The 21,035-nt window shown below is 37.8% G+C and overlaps 2 protein-coding genes across 4 annotated transcripts; one reads left to right on the top strand and one right to left on the bottom strand.

The window, feature by feature from the left end:
- Positions 1-327: 327 nt before the first annotated feature.
- On the top strand, positions 328-14,539 carry LOC119547415 (sialin). The gene is made up of 7 exons (XM_037854265.1): positions 328-802; positions 2,958-3,016; positions 11,339-11,881; positions 12,275-12,645; positions 12,711-12,843; positions 13,305-13,546; positions 13,609-14,539. Exons 2-7 carry the CDS (start codon positions 2,977-2,979, stop codon positions 13,786-13,788), a joined length of 1,509 nt encoding a protein of 502 aa, XP_037710193.1. The 5' UTR covers positions 328-802; positions 2,958-2,976; the 3' UTR covers positions 13,789-14,539.
- Positions 14,540-14,806: 267 nt separating this feature from the next.
- Positions 14,807-17,749, bottom strand: LOC119546797. Of its 3 annotated transcripts, none has more exons than XM_037853372.1 (4): positions 17,710-17,749; positions 16,794-16,895; positions 15,759-15,845; positions 14,807-15,697 (listed from the first exon to the last, which is right to left on the bottom strand). In XM_037853372.1, the coding sequence occupies exons 2-4, from the start codon at positions 16,858-16,860 to the stop codon at positions 15,099-15,101; spliced, it is 753 nt and encodes a 250-aa protein (XP_037709300.1). In that variant the 5' UTR covers positions 16,861-16,895; positions 17,710-17,749; the 3' UTR covers positions 14,807-15,098. The 3 variants fall into 3 exon arrangements, with proteins under 3 accessions (XP_037709300.1, XP_037709301.1, XP_037709299.1); XM_037853373.1 differs by having other exon boundaries at positions 17,650-17,729; XM_037853371.1 differs by having other exon boundaries at positions 16,794-17,735.
- Between the last annotated feature and the right edge of the window lie 3,286 nt (positions 17,750-21,035).

The following is a 21,035-nucleotide window of genomic DNA, read 5'->3' as shown; positions in this document are numbered from 1 at the left end:
GATTTGGCTCGATCGCATCTGGATAAAGATAATGGCAGCTGGGCAATCGAACTGACAGGCGTCGAGAAAGTAGGGGAAAGAGAAAGAAAGGAGGAACGGAAAACAAGACGAGAAATAAGGTAGAGCATAAAAATAAAATAAAATAAAATAAGCGGCGCAAGAATTTGAATTTTTGCATCCCACGAACAACAACGACTTGCGTCAGCGGCGGCAGAAGCGGCGGCCGAGGCAGCGGCAGCGACCGAGGCGCCGACGTCGCTGCCGGCGAACCGCTTTGGCCGGAGGAAAGAAAAAGCCGCCGACGAACGGCCGCATTTTCAGTTCAGTTCCAACGCTCCGAGTGAAGTGAACACACAGCAAAACCGCCTCATTTTCGATTTCGAAATCCGCTCGAATTCTAGAATTGCCTGCGCTTGCGCCAGAAAACTCTTCGTTTTTCTAGTTTCAAAAATAATCAACAGCTGTCCGTCCCCCCCCACTGTCTAAACTAAAAAACTGTTCTTTTTCCGGAGCGTGTGTTTTAGACCCTTTGTTTTCCGATCTTCAAAACTCTGAAAACTATTTTGATATATTAAAAAAAAAGAACGGGGGAAAAAAGATAATAATAAACCTCACACGTGCGGTTTCTTTGCGGTCTTGACGCGGTTTCCGTTTTCGTCTGGGTGTGTTGTTTTATGCAAATCGGGGTAAACTCAATCATACAAATACTGTTTGCTAATCGGTTTGTGCTGAGCAAATTATATAATTTGCCATAAGCAACTAACATTTGTTAGTTGTCGCCGCAGTTATCGTCGAGTGCAAGGTGGGTTTCAGTTCCTAATGCAAATATTGCCAACAATCCGTTTCGAGTGCGATATAATTACAATTATTTATAGCCAAATGGCGTTTAATTAGATCTAAGATGGAGTATATTTGTTATAATTATAATAAGTCGTATAAGTCTGGCGGCTTAAGAATAAATTAAATTGTGATTTAATGCTGCGGCTCAACTAAAGTAGATAGTTATTCGAGAACCTCAAAAAAGTTCTGGCTAAGAAACAACACAAAAGAGAAAAATAATATATGTTCTAATTCATCTAGGGCTAGTTAGAGCAATATTAACAACATTTAAATAGTGATTTAATATTAATAGTGATTTAATGTTAGTGATTAACTTAATACTGCGATTCAATTAATGTAGATCGTTATACGAGAGCCTCAAAACTGTTCTGGCTGATAAAGAAAAAAATGTATTTGTTTTCAAGGCGCAAAAAAAATTAAATATGCCACATAATACATAGCTTTTTATAGCAATATTGACAAAAATGTAATAGTGATTTAATATCTAATTTTTACGTGTTTCAGCACTTAAATTATACGTGATGTAAATGTTAATCGTTGATTTACGTTATTAAAAACCCATTGTGTATTGTAAACAAAAGTGCGCTTGGAAATTACTTCTCCCATAAACATAAACATTGACGGCTAGTTTTCCTTATGACTAATATATTGTTTAATGAGTAATTGCTTATACTTGATGAGGCTGACCTCCTGCAAGAAAAGTTGCGCGTTGTGGCCGTTTCTAGTGTTTTTGCCATTTATACGGGCTGTCGGAAGATGACGTACTAACATGTGACCATATAGAAGTCGTATATAGTCATTGCCCACACAAAATACCAACTGACAGATGCCGCTTTTCATTGGGTTAATAACATGGCAACATGTCTCAGGCACAAGGACAATAATTTGGGATATATATATCCTTACATGCGGGTATAGGTCTCCTTTTGTGTTGTTGTTGCCAGGACGCGAGCAAATATTTGAACCACAAATTGACCAAACGCTATATAAACTCACAGTTAATTGTTTGGACTAAGTCTAACATGTTGCTAGGGGCTGAATAGCCGACTTAAGACCCTGTTTGCGCCACATGCACGTGTCTGGCGATAATTAGCATGCAACAAATCACATATAGCTGACGAATTTCCACTTCCAATTCCATTTCCACAACCGTTTCAATAAATTATCGCGGCGCCAGTAGAACTGAACAAATGAAAGATAGCCACAGGCCATTGCAGGGGAACCTTTTAAGGAACCTAAACTGTAAACAAATATATCAGTAGAAAAAGTACTTATAAAAGATTATATTATTTGAAACAAATTTCTAGTGGTTCTTATATAATGCTGTGATTTCTATTTATTTTTAATAAAAGCACCAGGATTTTTCATTCTTTAACAAAATACTAAAAACTTACAAAAACGAACTAGATATAAACGTAAAATAAATTAATCTATTGCTCTAAACTTAAAGTGATCTTGAAGTTTATTTCAAACTGATATCCTTTCCGGCGTGCTTGCTACCCCAAATACTTAAAAGTAAAATCTATTTAACTTGTGAATCACTAGAATAAACCAACACTCCTGACTTGTGGAAATTTAATTATCTTAGGAATACTATTTAAGTCCATTTGACGTGAAAGTAGCCACGCTAGCGTCTTTTTTTTGGACGCCACTCAAGTGTCCGCGTCTCATTATATTTAGAATTTCTGATTTCTGGGCGGCGGCATTTGAAGACGCAGACAGGGACGATAAGGGGCGTCCCGATAAGCGGGCCAGGAGCGAATTCCGGGAAGGGAGGGGGGAGTTACAATCCGATATAGTTATGAATGAGCCAAAGCGGTACTGGGTGATATAATTGCCTTGAGTCATGGGACAGACACCACATTGCCCTCCTCTGGTGAAAATACCTACCTTTCGTGGGCACGTTCAGGTACGAACACGAGACACCACCACCGATAAGATTAGATAGTGAGAAATTCAAAAAGAAATAGACCCATTGGTGGGTTACTCCGGAAAAAGTTTCATTAACTTTGCAGACTATTAATAACGTTTTCTTTAGATGTTTATCGTATCGCCTTGCGATATTTCGTTTCTAATTTAAAGACCTTTGCTAACTTCTGGTACATTTCCATTTGCAGAGCGGCACAGAGAGGCGTCATGTCCAACACGGAGAAAGGAGGAATGCACAGAGTGCGAAGTAAGTAGATAAAATGATATGATATGATATCACCCCCGAAAAGTCCCTAGTCGGTTCTTAAGTTCCCACCCAAAGGAAGCGACTTATAGCGAGAAGTGCCAGAAGTTTTTAACTATTTCCGAATTAGTTTTTTAAAATTAAAAAATTAAAATTGCATTATTATTAAATAACATTTTTAAAGTTTGTCTATTGAATATTACAAAAACTAAAGTTCAATACAGTTTTAAGTTTTATTATAATATTTATAATTTGATATTTATGTGAGACAGATGGAGTTTTACGTTTTATGTTTAACCCACAAAATATAAATTCGAACCTGCTGGTAATCCAGTCGAAAGTACCAGAACAGTAAACCCGCAGCCGAGCCCCTTTTTTGCGCTTCTAGACGCGCAACGATAACAGGGCCAGAAACCGCATGACGCCACTAAAAATGGGGCGCGCCACGGTCACTCGGCTTGTAAATTGAAAAAAAAATGCCTATGCCTGACGGCCAATTGAATTGAAACTCGGTTAAAATAAACAAATCGATTTGACTCCTCCTCGATCCAGTTTGATTGGTGTCAACGAGACAAGTTGTATTGAGGTTACAAATCAATTGGGCCTCTGTGATTGAATTGAATGCTGATTGATTTTCCGGTTCCTCTGGTCCGCTGGTCCTTTGTTCATGTTCTTCCTTGCATTTGTTGTACATTTTTAATAGCTGTTTTCTATAGAATTTATTTAAAAAGTTTAAAATACTAATATATTAACGGTTTTTTTGCCACATATCGAAGCTATTTTGAAAGATAACCTAAACTTGACCCACTTTTGTCAATCGCTTTCATAAAAAATATAGTTAATATCCTGAAAATAAATAGTAAGAGATAAGCCGAACCCATTCTGAAGTGTTAATTTTTTGCAATGATAGCCTGACCTGTTTGTGTCAATCAGAATGTAATAAATATTTAATCGTAACACCCTCGACACACTTGCCAACTCCTCGATCATGGACATCGGGAGGTCCCATACCATCCATCCTTGGACCGACACTCCTCGAGTTCGATGTCATCGATATAGATATGGTCGCCCACGCCCTGTGGCAGCTGGACTGCGTAGTTGGGCGACCTCATGACGCCATTGTTATGACATTTCCTAGGAATACCACGCATTAAACTATGCAAACAAATTAGCACAGTCACGCTAACTAAACACGTTAGTTGGTCTATCCCCCCACCCCCATCTGAACTGTCAAACAATTCGAATTCCGCATGGAAAGTTTAGTTCATGGACTAAATATCTGAGTACATTTCGCAATTAATTGAACGACGTGGTGTTGTTGTTATTGTGGTTTTTGTGGCGAATTTTTAATAGCCCATCGGCGACGGTCAGCCGACTGTTTACTATTTAATTCGTACTTTTGGAGCTGTTTAGCACTTCAGAGCCAGACAATCAGACAGACAGCAGGGAGGTGGATTTTTGGGTGGAGGTTGAGGAGGAGGGCCTGTGATCGCATGCTCGAGTGCACATTTCGCCGACCCCGTGAGCAAACATGAATGATAGATAAGCTTCGAGATCTAACCAAAAGTCAAAGCGTCCAATTAGCACGAAAATATCATATCATAAGCTACGTCTCATGATCCAAAACCCGCATTTTCGACTACCCTAGCTTATAACCTCTAATTAGGGGGAGTTGTGACTAACTTTGAATGTGCTAATTGAAGTCGTTTTTCCTTCAGACACTTACAAGATTATCTAACACTAAAAATAGTATTGAATACCTATCGATTAAAGCGATTAAGGTATTATTGTTTATTATAGACTCGTGTAATTCTCACCCACGCCTACATATTGTCCTTAGCTAGTCATCAATAATAATACAAAGCAGGTGTGATTCATTGCCGATTTTTATAGGTTTTCATTGTTTACTGACATTGCGTATTATTTAAAAATTCAAGGTGCTTACATGTGCAATAAAAAAGGTAAAATTAAAAAAACGCACTTGCCTTAAAGGTTCAATAATAAGTACATTTTAAATCATGATAAATGTTTATTTGAATAGTTGATTAACATTTGTAATATTTAACTCAAAGCTATGTCGCTATAAATACATAGGCATTATGATTAATGAAAAAGTATAATAAAGTATATAATTGGATAATAATGATAAATATATAAATGGATATAATGGGATGGACTACTTCCGCCGATATTTTACAATGAATATTTAATACTTAAATTGTCTTGTTAGCTAAATCACTATAAACACATATATGTTTCATTTAATGAAATCAGCTAGCCCAGTGAAAAAGCTTTTAAATCATTAAATTTTTATTCAGCTTAGAAACCACTGGCAAACAATAGAACTTGCCTTAAAAACAATTTGGTCGGCTTATCAAAATTTTGCATTGGTGAAATTCCCCTAAGGAACCGCTTCGCAATGTGATTCCAGTTTTCGTTTGAATCCACATTTGAATCCGGCGGCTATTCACCCTTGGCAACAGACTTCGGGTCGTCGTCTGGAATTAATCAAACAGCTAAGCCCCGCCACAAGTAATGAATAATGAACATGTGCTCGGATCATTTTGCTTACGATAAATTGTTATTAAACTTTTGCCACCTCATGTCGATGTGTTTACTAGACCCTCCAGCTTATTGATGACTGTTATAATTGGCCCTCCATTGAAAGAACTCCCCAATTGTTCTACCCCGTGTGCTTAATATGCATTAATTAAGTCCAGTTTTTGGGTAAAAACAACATTTTTAAATTGATTTCTTGGAATTTTCAGAGTTTTTTGGTTGCATGAGAACTGAATTTGTTTATAATTTTAGGCTTTACATAGTACTTCCGCTGCGCGTGGCACACTTTCCTGATAGTGGTTTTTGTTATTTAATTGAAAACCAGAAATTTCTAGTACTCCGACAATTATGAGTTTCTACATTAATCAAATCCAGCGAGCGCAGACAGTAGAAAATTCTGGCTTTGACCCCAGGAACCTTTTAATCATCCAGTTGTCTGAGCGATAATCGAAAATGGTGAGGCAAGCCTCCATTGATGGTTCTGAAATCGCACTTAAGAGCGTTGTCTTCGGAAATAATATTTTTAAATTAATCTGTCGTCTATATATAACCATAAGTCTATTGCCAAGGCAAAGCGTGTCGCAGTTTTTATGGTCTCAAGCGACAAAGTTCAGAAAGTAGTTTTCAACTATATGCGAAATAGAATTTGATAATTTTAATGGCTCCAAAATAATATTTTCTAAAGCTACTGAAAGCTTGGCGACGAGCCCCCTTTTGCGTATATTTTTTAATGCCAGCTATAAATGTACCTATACATATGCATATGGCGACTGAGAACCCAACTGACAACTTGTTTACAACCTGTAGCTCTTCATTAGCCGGCACGTGTATGGTTGAGATATGGCCGGAGGAAATGACAACTTGAAGTTACATATATGGCTGACCAGCTGTAGTGGCATACCTTATGCTGGATTAAAGTGGTTCCGATACTGGCAATCAGATAAGGGGTTCTTATGACGTTTACTTTGGCAACTTTATGGCCGAATGCAGCACTTTGGATCCCACCTAAGTCAATAAAAGTTCTGGATTTCCTGCTTTGTGCGGCTGTAAAGCCATCAAACAATTGCCAGACATTCCATACCATGCCATTCCATAGACTTATCAGTCTGGATTGTGTTGTAAATCTATACAAGTTCCTCGTACTTAAGACTGATTGCACTTTGAACGGCAAGCGCCACAAGTGCAGGCCCCAATTGTAAATTTCCATGGAAGATTTCCAAACAGAATGAAAGGAACAAAATCTAGGACAATAATGATGGGAAAGACCCTCGGGAGATGGCCGTTAATAAGACCAATAAATCACAATGCAATCGTCCAACAAAAGTGATAAGTGCGGCTGTGTATGCCTTTGACAAACAGCAATTGCCACAATAATTCAGCAATTAATTAGCATTAGCTTATTGCTTATTGTTGAAGTAGAACCAGTTCCACGAAAAATAAACAAAGTCGTCGGCATGAGAGACACTGCCATTGCTATTTTGCTATTGGCATTACAATTTACTCGATGCGAACGAGGCCAGTTCCGTAAATCAGTTAGAAACGGAAATGCAGTTGGCCAGCATAACAAAGCCAATAATTGCCACTAGAAGGCGAAGCGGCAATGTCATCCAACCGACAGATATAGATACTATATCTACATGGTGGATGTATTTCCACGAGAACAGTGTGTTTCGGGGTTTTGAAATGAATACAATAGAACCACTTTATAAAATATACAAAACGATATTATATGATGTTGATGTTTTTTAAATAAAATTGTCTTACTATCCTATTACCTTAAAAAAATCATAGGTAAAAGGAGTCTTAAATAAAATACAACACCTTAGAAACAAAACCCATCTTCTTTAAGACACATAAATGTTTATATTATTTTCTAAGAAATTTCACAAAGTTTCAACAAAAAGTCTTATGACTTTTTCCTTATACGCAGTGCAAAAAAATCGATCACATTTATAAATGGACAGAATACGAAAAATGGCCTTAGTGGCATTAATTTCCGTATATTCAGCTGAAGGTCTTAGTGATCGTTTCGCAAGATACTCCGCTTGACACAAAAATCGAGAACAAAACAGTCCTGACAATCACTGTAAAAGTGATCACGTGGAACGATCCCATACAATCGATTTATCTGGTCAACACAGTAGTTTTTTCGCATTTCCCCTTGTAAGTAATATGTGCTCTACATATGTTCGCACATAGAGCAGTTGTGATATGGAATCGGAATCGGGGGTGTGTGTGTGTGGGAGTAATAGCTACAATCGAATCTGAAAAGTGGGCTCGTGTTTGGCGCGCCTTCGCCATAACTCATACGCCACGTTGCGGCCCCTACGATCCCATGACTAAAAAAAATAAAAACACAAAAATGATTTGGCACCTTGACAGAATAGTGCGCATTAATGTGACGTCGATGCGGGCTTTTCTTCGCCCGTCTTTTAGACGAATTATAACAGGAACGTCAGTCGTAGATGATGGAAAATTTTTGGCCAGACCAAAACACCCACGCAGTTTTTGAGGATATTCCGCAAGAAATTTCGCCAGCGGATCACACGCTCTCTTATATTTCGAAACAAATTCACACCCATTCGAGGAGAAAATAAATCAGTCGGTCGAGGCTGATGACGATATCGGCGGTTAACTTTCACCACCCTGTAGCCCCATCCCAATTTGAAGGTCAGGAACCGGCAGAGAGAACCGAGACCATATCATCGGAGGGTGTGTACCCACTGCCCGCATTCGATAGAAACGATAGAGAGGCACTATAAATAGATCCCAAAGTGAAAAGGCAAACGGAATAAATAATAGATAAAATAACATAAGAGACTTAGAACTATGCGAAAACAAGAGATTTTCGAAATTGCTTTTGCGTCAATCCAAAAGTGCCGGATATGCGTCTTTCGAAATTATATTATTTAAAAGCAAAAGAACTCATCTTCCCTTCAAGTGCCACTTAATGAGTAAACCCAATAAATTTTCCCGAGAAATCAATGAACCCAAATGCAAAACGAACTCAGATTCACTTGTTGCTCCAATCATAAAAACAGTAATTTAAGTATCACGTTTGCCAGTATTCATTTCGTTTTATTTGTATGCCGGCTATTTTTAAGTTTTTGCCTTTCTTTGATGGTTTTTTTATGTTAGTGGCGGATTGGGGAACTTGTTTCGACTCAAGTAGAGCATCAACGAAAGCCAATAAAGGCTAAAGATCAGTGCGAAAAAAAGAAGGGGTAACCGAAATCACACAGAAACCAAAATCAAATACGTTTATGCACGAGACAACCGAAATTCTAAGAAGAGTTTGTCAAAATCCAGTTGACCCGGCAGTGAGAAACCCAAATAATTTTGAGCTTTTTTAGCCGGTTTTTTGCCTGTCCTCCTCTTTTTTTCGGTTGTAAACATCAAGCTTGGCCTTCAGTTAATTTATTGCCAAAAAAATTTAAAAACAGAAATAGTATACAAAAGGCCCCTTAAAAAACAAATAAAGAGCAATAATTAATGAAGAACTCTTCTGCTCGGAGGCAAACAAGTTTCAACCATTAAGATTCTCGGAAGGAGTCACAGACTCCAAATTTCAACTCGATGAGTAAGCTCTGTTAGAAAACCCTTGATGAGTTAATTTAGGTAAATTAGAGCTCATATACCAATTCTATTCCATTTAATTATCATCAAAAATTAATGCCTTCTGAGAATTTAAGTTGATAAAGTTGAATAACTGGATTAATTAATTTATTGTAGTAAAGTAGAGCCCTGTTCTTGGTTAAAAATAGAGTTTAACTGTGACTGAGCGGTTTCCTAAAAAAACAAAATAGTTTATAGAAACTAGACTGAGTTGCGATCTATTATTAGCTGCTGTTTAAGATAAGAAAAAAAATTTAGTGGTGTATAAATTAAAAGCCTAGCCAGTTTATGACAATCATTTATTATAATTTATTTCCTTAGTGGAAGTAGAAGTTGTATAAATCAATCCTTATCGATATAATTTGCGACACTCGCTTTTTTAACATTAATTCGATTAACAAATTCCAGCCTGCTAATGATTTAAACTTTCCCATTGACGTATTCGCAATATCTTTCGGGATTTTGGTATAGCTCTGATCCCATTCGATCCTATGCGATTCGAACCTTTCCGATTTGAAAAGAGAAACTGGTTGAAGACGAAACCTTGCCGATATATATTTCGAGTTTATTTCTTTTTCGTGTATTTCGGGCACGTTTTTCTGGTTATATGGGATCGAGAATTTATAGCGAACACGACTAGATATTTTTATTTTTTAACGCTTTTTTGATGGTTCAGTTTCGGTTATTTTCGAGTGCTAATTTGAATACAAGTTGAGTGTCTCGGTTTATTGTTGTGCGCCGCTCGTTTGATGATGCTCGCCGATGTCTAGACAAATCGAGTGGCGTTATTTTTTTCGCATGACATTAACATGATATTGGGGCCATAATCAGCGGGGTGGGCGTGTCCCGGCCAGACAGCCGATAGACTGATAGACCGGCCCGATAGTCGCTTCCCCGCAGCTGATAGCGAACATTATTTTGATGGGAAAGTCGTTTGGAGCGAGTTTAACACTCCGCCCGCCGACCGGCATCAATAATCGGTTTATATACATTTACACCGAGACTTGCGAACATTTCCCCAAATCAAAAAAAAAAGGGGTTCAATGGAGTTCAACGGCACTCGAAATTTATTTATGTGATTTGCGAGAAATTCAACCCGAACCTCGAACAATGCACTTTGCCACTTAATAACCACCCAAAAAGATGACAGGCGAAGTCCGAGTTGATTATGGTCACCACTTAATGATCTTTGAAAGTGTATCTTCGACTCCAAAACATGAAAAATAAATGCCTGGTTCGGTTCTCCTTAACTTTCAAGCTGCACCCACTGCCAGGCGATCCTCAAATCAAATTCATGGCCCATTCTGTATGCTATTGAGGTCACCTGACAACGACAGTTAAGTTTTATCATTGCGATTTTATTGGCTCATTAATATGGGTAATTAATGCGTTTATCTGGGCTGCATCGTGTAATGAAAACAACAGATTACATCAGATAATATAGTGGGCGGGATATGGTGAGTTGATAACAATTCACTTTACACCGGTGTAAACGAAGCGCGTGTAAGCTTTTTATAGACTTATAGAACCTTCCTAATTGTTGTTCGATTATATTACTATTTGAATCGAACCTTTATCTAAATGGTCCTGAAAACGTTTCAGTCAAGGAAGCACATAACTTATTTTCTTTAAATATACTTTCCTAGAATTTCTTACTATAATACAAGAGGTTTTCGTGGTCTTCTAAGTAATTATTCGAATGCCACATAACTTATTTTCTTTATTATACTTTTCTAGAATTTAGTATTATCTCTTTAATAACATACAAATTTAAACTATTTCTCCTGGGTTTCTATTGTTTAAAAACTGGCTTGGCTATATAATATATTTTCGTTATATTATATTTCCTGAAATTTCTAAGTCTTATAAATATTTTTATGAATCTTTTGTGATATAAAACAACATTCAATTCACATAAAGTAAAGTTTTGTTATCAGAAATTGTGTCTGTCTTTGGGTGGGCTTTATTTTGTAGTCGTTGATGGCCTGACTTTCGCTTTCTGGGAATATTCCAGAGCTGAATTTTAAGTGCCTAACCTTTCGGTGACCCAGACGACGGAGCTTGGGCTTTTTCGCTTTTTTGCTAGTATCAATGTTCGGTCTTGCATTGGATTCTATTATTAATCGAGCTCCGTTCTTTTCTCCCCCCCAGACTTCCTATCATGTCGCCAAGTGCTGAACCTGCTGACCATGCTCGGCTTCATGCTGAACTACGCCCTGCGAGTGAACCTCACCATTGCCATTGTGGACATGGTCCGACCAAATGTCACCTCACCAGCGGGAAATGCCACCCTGGCGGGAAATGCCACATCTTTAACGGGGAACAGTACGTCTGGGAACAGTAGTTCCCTATCTCCGGACGGGGTGGATGTGTACGAGGAGCGCTTCTCGTGGGACACCTACCAGACCAACTTCGTCCTGGGCTGCTTCTTCTGGGGCTACATCCTCACCGAACTGCCTGGTGGTCGTCTGGCCGAGCTGATCGGTGGACGCCGCGTCTTTGGACATTCCATGCTATGGGCCAGTCTGCTCACCCTCATCACCCCGCTGGCGGCGCACATCAACTATGTGGTGCTCATCGTGGTGCGAGTGGTGCTCGGCTTCATGCTGGGCGCCTCCTGGCCAGCCATTCACCCCGTGGCCGCCGTCTGGATTCCGCCCATGGAGCGCTCCAAGTTCATGTCTAATATGATGGGTAAGTGAGGGTCTAAATAGAGCTTTAAGAATCTTTCTAGGAGGTTTTCCTTAAACTGACTTTAGAAAATATTAGGAAAAAGTTTGAGAGGTTCATCTTGTAAAGTTAATATCATTCTATACACTTTTAAATAAATACAGAACATTTCTATGTAACTTTATTTTGAAATCTCTTAATTATACTTTTAATGTACCAAATATTTTTCTTGACTATACTAAAATATTTATTTTATTGTAGAATTTATTTAGATTGGCTTTAAAAGATATTAGTTAAATGTTTGTAAGATTAATAATAAATCATTTTGAAATGATCTTATCAACTTTAAAGTACTGAAGACTTGGTTATTTCCCCTGGTTTCCCAATATTAACCTGCATTTATTATTTATCCGACAGCTTCTTCCCTTGGCGCTGCGATTACCATGCCCATCTGTGGCTTCCTGATCTCCGTGGCCGGCTGGGCCAGTGTCTTCTACCTGACAGGAGCCGTGGGTCTGTTGTGGTCCCTGGCCTGGTTCACCTTTGTCTACGAGACCCCGGCCACCCATCCCCGGATTTCTGCCGAAGAGAGGCGGGAGATTGAGGAGGCCATTGGCACCACCACCTCCAAGAAGCGTCCGAGCCACGTGCCCTGGGGCCAGCTGCTCTGCTCACCCGCCGTCTGGGCCATCATCATCTGCCATGGATTGGCCGTCTTTGGTTTCTTCACGGTGGTCAACCAACTGCCCACTTTCATGTCCAAGATTCTGCACTTTGACATCAAGCAGGTGGGTTGCATAACTAAGATATATCTGGTGATTTACCTCTACTAACAGTTTTTCATCTCCTGCAGAACGGCTTGTTCTCTTCGCTTCCCTATCTGGGCAAATACGTAATGGCTGTGGCCTCATCCTATCTTGCCGATTACCTGCGCAAGAGGGGTACTTTGAGCACGACGGCTACTAGGAAACTGTTCACTACTTTTGGTATGTACACCCAGAATTATTGAAACCAAATATAAGTAAAGATCAGACTTTCTTAGTTTGAGAAATTTTTCTCCCACTTATTCAAAAGAAACGTTCCTGAAGTCAAGACAAAAAGGTTATCGAGTTTCAAGAAGAAGAGTTCTTGAAATATAGATACAATTAGTCTTGATATTGTCCTAGGAGATAAATCTAGATTTCCGTTTTGAGATTGAGAATTGGTTAGAGAAAAAATAGTTATTTATATAGGGAACAGGTCGGGAGATTTCCCAAGAATAATAATTTTTATTGTTTTGTTTTCTTTCATATATCTTCTTGGAATAGAGATTCATTTTATCCAGTCTATAAATAAATTGTTTACAAAAATACAAGTTCAACCGAAATAGATTTTCCTGATAATATTCATTTTGTATTTATTTTTCCTAATGAAACTATTATTATATATACGTATTCCTTATTTACAGCTTTGGTTATTCCGGGTCTGCTGATGATAGTGCAGGTGTTCTTGGGCTACGATGCCACCTGGTCCGTGACGATCTTCTCGTTGGCCTTATTTGCCCATGGTGCTGTCACCGCTGGATATCTCGGCAATGGCTTGGATATTGCACCCAACTTCAGTGGAACCATCTTTGGACTGGCCAACACACTGTCTTCCTTCGGAGGATTCCTTTCTACGTGGATGGTGGGAGCCCTCACCTACAAAGATGTGAGTTTAATTTATATTTAGATTAGATAAATTAATAATTAAATAAATTTTATTAAATACAGGAATCCTTCCATTCGTGGCAAATTGTGTTCTGGATTCTGGCTGCCACCTATATCTCGGGACCCATTGTGTTCGCCATTTTCGGCACCGGTAAACTTCAGTCCTGGAACAACCCCCCAGAGCGCGTTAAGATCAGCGATGTCACCCAGGAGGAGGGTGTTCCCCTAAAGTACGGAAAGTGAATTCGTTTTGCCAGTGAGCCTCAGTCGGTGCTTCTACTGTTCCAGTTGAGGGGAAGGGAATGAAAGCCAAGAGTTCGAGATATCGAGAAAAGAGTATCGATCATCCGCACAAGTTATAGTAGTTGCTACTGCACCTTTGAGATTATGTGGTTTTCATTTGCCAACCGCTTGATCACTTAAAAAATGGGACAGAACAGAAACACCGGACACTCAACACGGAGAAAAACATAATATGAAAGACATTATTTTTATACATACACAGTTTCTTCGCACAAAAGGTCACACACAAACATCTCATACCCATCATATAAAAAACCCAAAAAAAAACACTGTACACCGATGCACCCGTCTGCTAAATGGAAATTGACTATATTCATAAGTAATATTTACTTCTAGATGTAAGCGTACACCTGTAACTGTATGCATATATGTAGCCTAAATGATTTATAGTATTCTGTATGTCCACAGAGCGCACAGCTGGCTGGTGGATGGAGCCTATCCTAAGGTCGATCGATCCTAACTGTCGATCAGCTGCTGTGCCCTATATGTTTCGTTTAATTTATAATGTAGCCCTAACTATTGTCTAGCTTAGATGAACAAAATACTTATGCAAGTAGTGAAAATACTTACGGATATGCCGATAGTGTAGCTAAGTTGATTAAAGACCGTAACTTTGTACTATACTTGATTATTTATGTAATTAATTTAAACATTTTCTAAGTTCATAATAAAGCGTAACTCAGAAAGAACATATTTCTTGATCTTCATTTTGAAACCGAAAGTCGTAAGTCCCCAAAAAGCAAATATGGGCCTATGAGACTAACTTAGTGGATTTATTTATAGGAAGTCATTACAGATATCCTATGGGTTGTCATGCCTTTGAGAAAAAACTAAGCTGGTTAGTTGGAACTCAAGCAAATGTCATAAGGTCTTAAGCAAAATATTACTAAAAACCCTAAGCAACTCTGGAAACCCAAAATATACCCACTTAATACATTTTTTTTTTGCAAATGCAATATTACCAGTTTTCTTACCTTAAATTTTAACCATGTTTTATTCATCAACATAATTTTACATTTAAACGATTCTACACGTTTTATTTTACATGATCTTAATTTGATATTTACTTTTGTCAATTTCTTATTGCCTACTTTTAGGCAGCTCAATCATTTCGCTAACTTAAGTTAAGTTTAAAGTTTATTTACAGAAACATAGCTAAGCGATACTACACACAGATTTGCTAAGCACCCATATGCACAGGTATATTAGTGATCACTGATCATTAACTAGTAACTAGATAAGTACACAACCTAAGTGTCCGTCTCCAGACTGACATTCATAAGCTCCTTGGTGATCTCACTTGGGCTCTTGGGGGGATCAGGATTGCTCAGCGTGTTTGTATCCTGGCTGAGAGCAGGTGGTGGCAGCTTAAAGCCACTGGGACCACCTAGATTGAGGGATCCTCCTTGGAAGACAGGAGGAATCTCGGTGGTGGTGGTGCTACTGGTGGTGCTGGAACTGGTGGCCATTTTGTAGAGCAACTGCAGCTGCTGCATGGCATTCGAGGGATCTTGGGAACTTTCTTTCACCACCGGCCTTTTAGCCTGGTCCTTTTGGCCTTTGGGCTTTTGCGGTTTCATGCCATTCGACCAGGTCTCCAGCCAGCTGGCCCCATTTCTCTCCGTGGAGGTCATCAATCTCTGGGCTTCCTCTTTCACCTGCTGGCGGTAAAGTAGACGTGCCAGGGCCTTCTGATCGCCTTGGCTCACCTGGCGCTTATTGAACGATTGATCATTCTGATTGGGATCGCCAATGGGTCGAGTCTCCTTCTGGGGACCTAGTTCCACCATCACTTGGAAGTCCGCATGCTCGCCCAGGCGAAAACCAAAGCCCAAACGGGAATCAGTTCCTGAAACAAGCTCATTTAAATAATGGTTCAAACTTCGGAATGTAAATCAATAACATCTTACCCTTTTTAATCGGTGGTATATTGGAGTAAACTATGGATAATATGGACGGTAGTTCCCTTGGCACAATGAAAGCTGATGCATTTTGTGCTGAAAGTATACAAGATTTAATTAACTTGGTGTGCCCAATGATTTTATCTCTCTCTCATCTGCCGGCCGATCCCCAGCACTTATGTAAATTTTAGGCCTGTTAAATCCGGGGCGGGTTATATAAGATGTTTTATGGTTTACGGTTTTCGTATTTACAGATGGCTAACAATGCGTAAGTATGCTTAAGGTTTTAACGGCTTTCAGGTTCGTTTCACTTTGAAGGTCGTTTGAAAAGCTGGAGATACTACAATTTATATTGATAATATCAAAAGTATGATATTTGAATATGTAATTAAGGAATTCATAACATAACATAATTTTTTTTATATTTAAGCAATAAAATAGAAATCAAGATCAGCCCAATCAAAAAATATAAATCTATTTATATACCAAGAAAATATCTCATTATAGTTTAGTAATTTGTATTAATAATATAAATGAAACAGAATGAAAAGAATGAAATGTTATAAAAAATAATTATGCTAGTTGTTGGGTCGTAATCTTTTCCTAAGAACTATCCAATCAAGACTCAGGGTTATATTTGATTTATGATCTAGTAGTAAAAAAATAGAAAGGCTCAATGACTTGTACGGCCTGTACTTTAATCCCCAAGCGATTTGTTCCAAGAACCATTAGGTGACTCTAAACCACACCGCCATAAAAGTAAACCCAAAAACAAATCACATTGAGACCCATAGACGATCCACAGGCCAAACAACATTTGCGGCGATCCGGCGACCTTGACACAAAGACCGGCAACAAGTTGGAGCTCGTCGGAGAGCTCAGGGTGCTTAACTTGGCCAAAGTCCGCCGTTTGTCGTGGAGTTTGGGTTTAGAGCCACTCGAGATCATGAGAGACTGTCGCCGGAATCGGTTAAAGTCGTTGGACCGGTTGTAAAGCAACCGATCTCGATATAGATTCCACCGATTTCGGAGGCATTAACTTACTGTACAGCAGGCCGATCAGCAAAGGCAGCCAGAGGCTAGCGTAGCCCCATTGTTTTGGCCAAGACATGGCCAGTCGTCAGCATTTATGTGGAGCCGCAGAAACTGCAATTACACAGTCGATTACTTCATGCCATACCAGATATGATTACAATTTTTTGCAGAATTTTTCAACATTTTTTTTTAAACCACTTTAAGGCGTTTGCGCAACAGACTCCGAAAACCCGATTGCGACTTGAGGTTGGTCAGTTGCCCGAAAGCAGGTGCGTCATTTGGATAAATATTTGAAATATTTGGTTGCCAAGTTTTTCGTTAGCCGCTTTTGTTTACGCGATTTCGATTCCGATGCGATATGCAAACACACACGACTACCTATACCAATGTGTTTTGGGTCTGGCTTAAATAAAAGCGTAAATACAAAAAAATCCAGCAACACTGCGGTTTGGAAATCACTCTCACTTTTGTTCAATGAGCTTCGTATTGTTGCTGTTTTTTGTTTTTTGGTTGTTAAAGGTAACTACGTAGCTCGCCTTGTCTTCATTTGGTTTGGGTTTTTATTTCGGTGTCTATTATTTATATTTGTTTTTCCTTTACAGTTTGGCCTTGTCTCATTTTGGCTTTGATTGATTTCTGGCTTCTTTCGGTTTTTTTACTGCTGTAAATTTCATTTACACGCTAACTTCCTAAATTGATGTTAATAAACTGGGCAAACATCGCGCAGAAATTTCGGATCGCATAAAAATGAAAGTTAGTGGTCTCAAAAAGTGTCTGTTGCTATTTTCGGCAGTGTAATTTGGGCTTGAGGGCAAAGACAATTCAACCAACACTACGCACATACGAATGGCCTAATTAAACTAACGTATTTTTTCGGTTCGATTCGATACGATAGGATTCGAATAGATCCTCTGCGAGTGCCCACCGTTTTTCAATCGACAACTTGTCCGATCCGCGTCTGCAAGGCAACTGAGCTGAAATCGAGAGTGTTTTCGACCGTGCAACACGCGCTAAAATTCAGCCGCAGTCTCGCTCTCTGCGGAAAGCTGAAAAATGCACTGGAAAAAATTAAACCAACTTTTTAACAAATTTTAGCAAATTTTCTTGGCGTAAAGTTTGTAGAAACACTTTGTTTTAAAGCCTTTACTGTGTATAGGGGCACATTCAAATAAAACTATTCCCTAGCTTGGTTTAAGCTGACATTTAATTTTTGAAAAATGTATTAAAAGCCATTAAGAATTTATTAAAGGGGTTATCAAAATTCAGTGATTTTAGAATGAACATTTATTATTTCATTAAATGAATTTTCAAACAACCTAGATTTATCTGTCTCTTCAAATATTTTGTATAGTATATAATTTTAGCACAGATTGATATATAAAATAATTTTTGTAATTAAAGAAATGGGCTTAAAAAATATTTAAGAATTTTGTTACATCCTACGCTGTAAGGAACATTTTTCTTTTAATTTATAAGGAATGTATCTGTCTCTTTGAATTTTTTATTAAGCATACGATTTTATTGAAGATTGATGTTAAAAGGTATTTTTATTTAATTAAAGTAATACTTATAAAAATTATTTAAAAATTGTATTACATCTAATAAACCTTCGGTTATACAAGATACAAATTTGTTTTCCATAATTTTTTTCTCTGTACAGTAAATCACGTAACTTTGGTCGGTAGCTGCTTACTCTCTTTCCACTGAGCCAGGCTTGAAAAATAAACTGAGTCTGAAACTGAGACCGGCTGTTGGCATCTGCTCCATTAACGTCATCTCTGTTTCAAATTGGCGCACTTTGCTTTGGACCCGGGTCTTGCCTTCTGGGGTTTGGCTTTTTTGTAATTTCTTTTTTTTTGGCACATTTTTGCGGCATTGTGAAAGGTTGCTTCAGGGCGACACAGCCTCGTTTTGTTTTTCTTTGCTTTTCATAAAAAAAGATGAAAAAACCGAATTTACTTGAGATGGTAATGGTACATGGGCGGATTTCATTCACTTTGTTAACGCCTACTGTGGAGATAGTGTTGAAGAGATCTGAAGTGAAACACTTCAATTGAAACGTTATGGATTATTATCCAAAATCGAGTATCACTCTTAATAATATCGAATTTACATATGTTATACTTTATGGATTTAATATTTTGAATTTAACTGTTTAGGTTTGAACTCTATGTTTATTTTTCACCCAATTGTCAGGTTCATTGCACCCCCTAATTACCTTAAGTAACTGCCTATGCCTATTTGCATAGCGAGAAAAAACCTTCAATATGGTGCCCAGTGAACCCCGACGATCGTTTGCCCATCCATAATATGAATTCCATATCTTATGAATATTTTGCATAACGCAGGTCGGGTTGACATATACACGCCCCTTTAACGACCAACAGTCTAATTAACTAAGACGCACGTTGTTACTTTATGTACGTACATTTGGTATAATTGTCCAGGCATAAAATCCAACACACATGCAGACATGCTAAGAAAATAAGAAATATTTATGTAATAGGCGTTACCTGCCACACAAATAGATGCACCGGAAAAAATAGATCATTTCAGATTTATTTTACAATATTATTTACGTAGTATAGAAAATATAGATCATTTCAGACTTATTATTTTATGAAAATAATAGTATTGTTAGTGAAATAATAAATCTAATAATACAATTTTGGTTTTTATATTTCATGTAAATCTTAAATATAAAATCAAATGATTCTCAAACATTTAAAACGTTTTCTCAGAGTGCCGAAAACTTATGCCCTCTCGAAAAATAAACAAGCTGAAGCGGTCAATGCATGAAGTGCAAATAGTTTGGAAAACTGCGTCTGCATAATTGCCATAGTAATGAAATGTCTGGGCCCTCGCCTCTCTTTCAATTGTTTGCTTTGCAATTGTAAGTCTGCAAAAATTCATAAAAGTCAACTAAGAAAAGTGGAAATGGTATTGACACATGAACAAAAAGTCTTCAAGCGTTAAATGAATGGCTCATAAGCGTGAGTTATTAGTAGGGGATGTATTTTTCTTTGCTTAGTTAAAGAGTATTCCATACTGGCAGACATTAAGTAATAGTTTTTTTGAAAAATAATATTTATTTAATAATATTTATTTAAATATTGCAAGCTTCTGGGCTGGCTTAAAGTATATTTTACTGTTATTACACATCTTGTTGCATTCTTTTTGGCATTTAAAAAAAATTTAATTTCATTGAGATATATGTAGGTAGTTAAATTTATGAATTCACTTTAAAGCATTGGCCTCATTAGCTAAAACACATTTGCCTCCTACACATTGAGAATTTATTACGTTTTTATAAGGCAAGCATAAAATCCAGCCAATAAATACTTTTGACAAGAACATATAAAGCTGACTTGTGTCTTAAATTTTAAACCAAAAGGCACGACATTTTTATACCCTTGCAGAGGGTATATTGATTTCAGTCAGAAGTTTGCAACGCAGTGAAGGAGACGTTTCCGACCCCATAAAGTATATATATTCTTGATCAGCATGACTAGACCAGTCGATCTAGCCATGTCCGTCTGTCCGTCTGTCCGTCTGTCCGTCTGTCCGTCCGTTTCTACGCAAACTAGTCTCTCAGTTTTAAAGCTATCGGGCTGAAACTTTCCCAAAAGTCTTATATCTTTTGCAGGTAGTATATAAGTCGGAACCAGCCGGATCGGACAACTATATCTTATAGCTCCCATAGGAATAATCGGACAAAAAAATGAAAAAAAATTATATCTTTGGTGTTTTTTAGCATATAAACTCCTAAGCTTGGAAATAACAATTTTTAAATAATTTTGAATTTTGAATTAAATTTTATCGAAATCGGACAACTATATCATATAGCTGCCATAGGAACGATCGGAAAATTTGTGGAAAAATAATATGAAAAAAATTATAGCTTCGGTGTTTTTCAACATATAACCTCCAACGCTTGGAAATAACATTTTTTAATAAGTTCTGAATTTCGAATTAAATTTTATCAAAATCGGACGACTATGTCATATAGCTGCCATAGGAACGATCGGAAAATTGGTAGGAAAATAATATGAAACAAATTATAGCTTCGGTGTTTTTTAACATATAACCTCCTACGCTTGGAAATAACATTTTTTAATTAGTTCTGAATTTCGAATTTCATTTTATCAAAATCGGACGACTATATCATATAGCTGCCATAGGAACGATCGGAAAATTGGTAGGAAAATAATATGAAACAAATTATAGCTTCGGTGTTTTTTGACATATTAT

This window comes from Drosophila subpulchrella, chromosome 2L (genome assembly GCF_014743375.2).
Source record: "Drosophila subpulchrella strain 33 F10 #4 breed RU33 chromosome 2L, RU_Dsub_v1.1 Primary Assembly, whole genome shotgun sequence".
In the NCBI taxonomy this organism is placed as follows: domain Eukaryota; kingdom Metazoa; phylum Arthropoda; class Insecta; order Diptera; family Drosophilidae; genus Drosophila; species Drosophila subpulchrella.
Note: the sequence above shows the minus strand (reverse complement) of the source record. Positions and strands in the feature narration are given on the sequence as shown.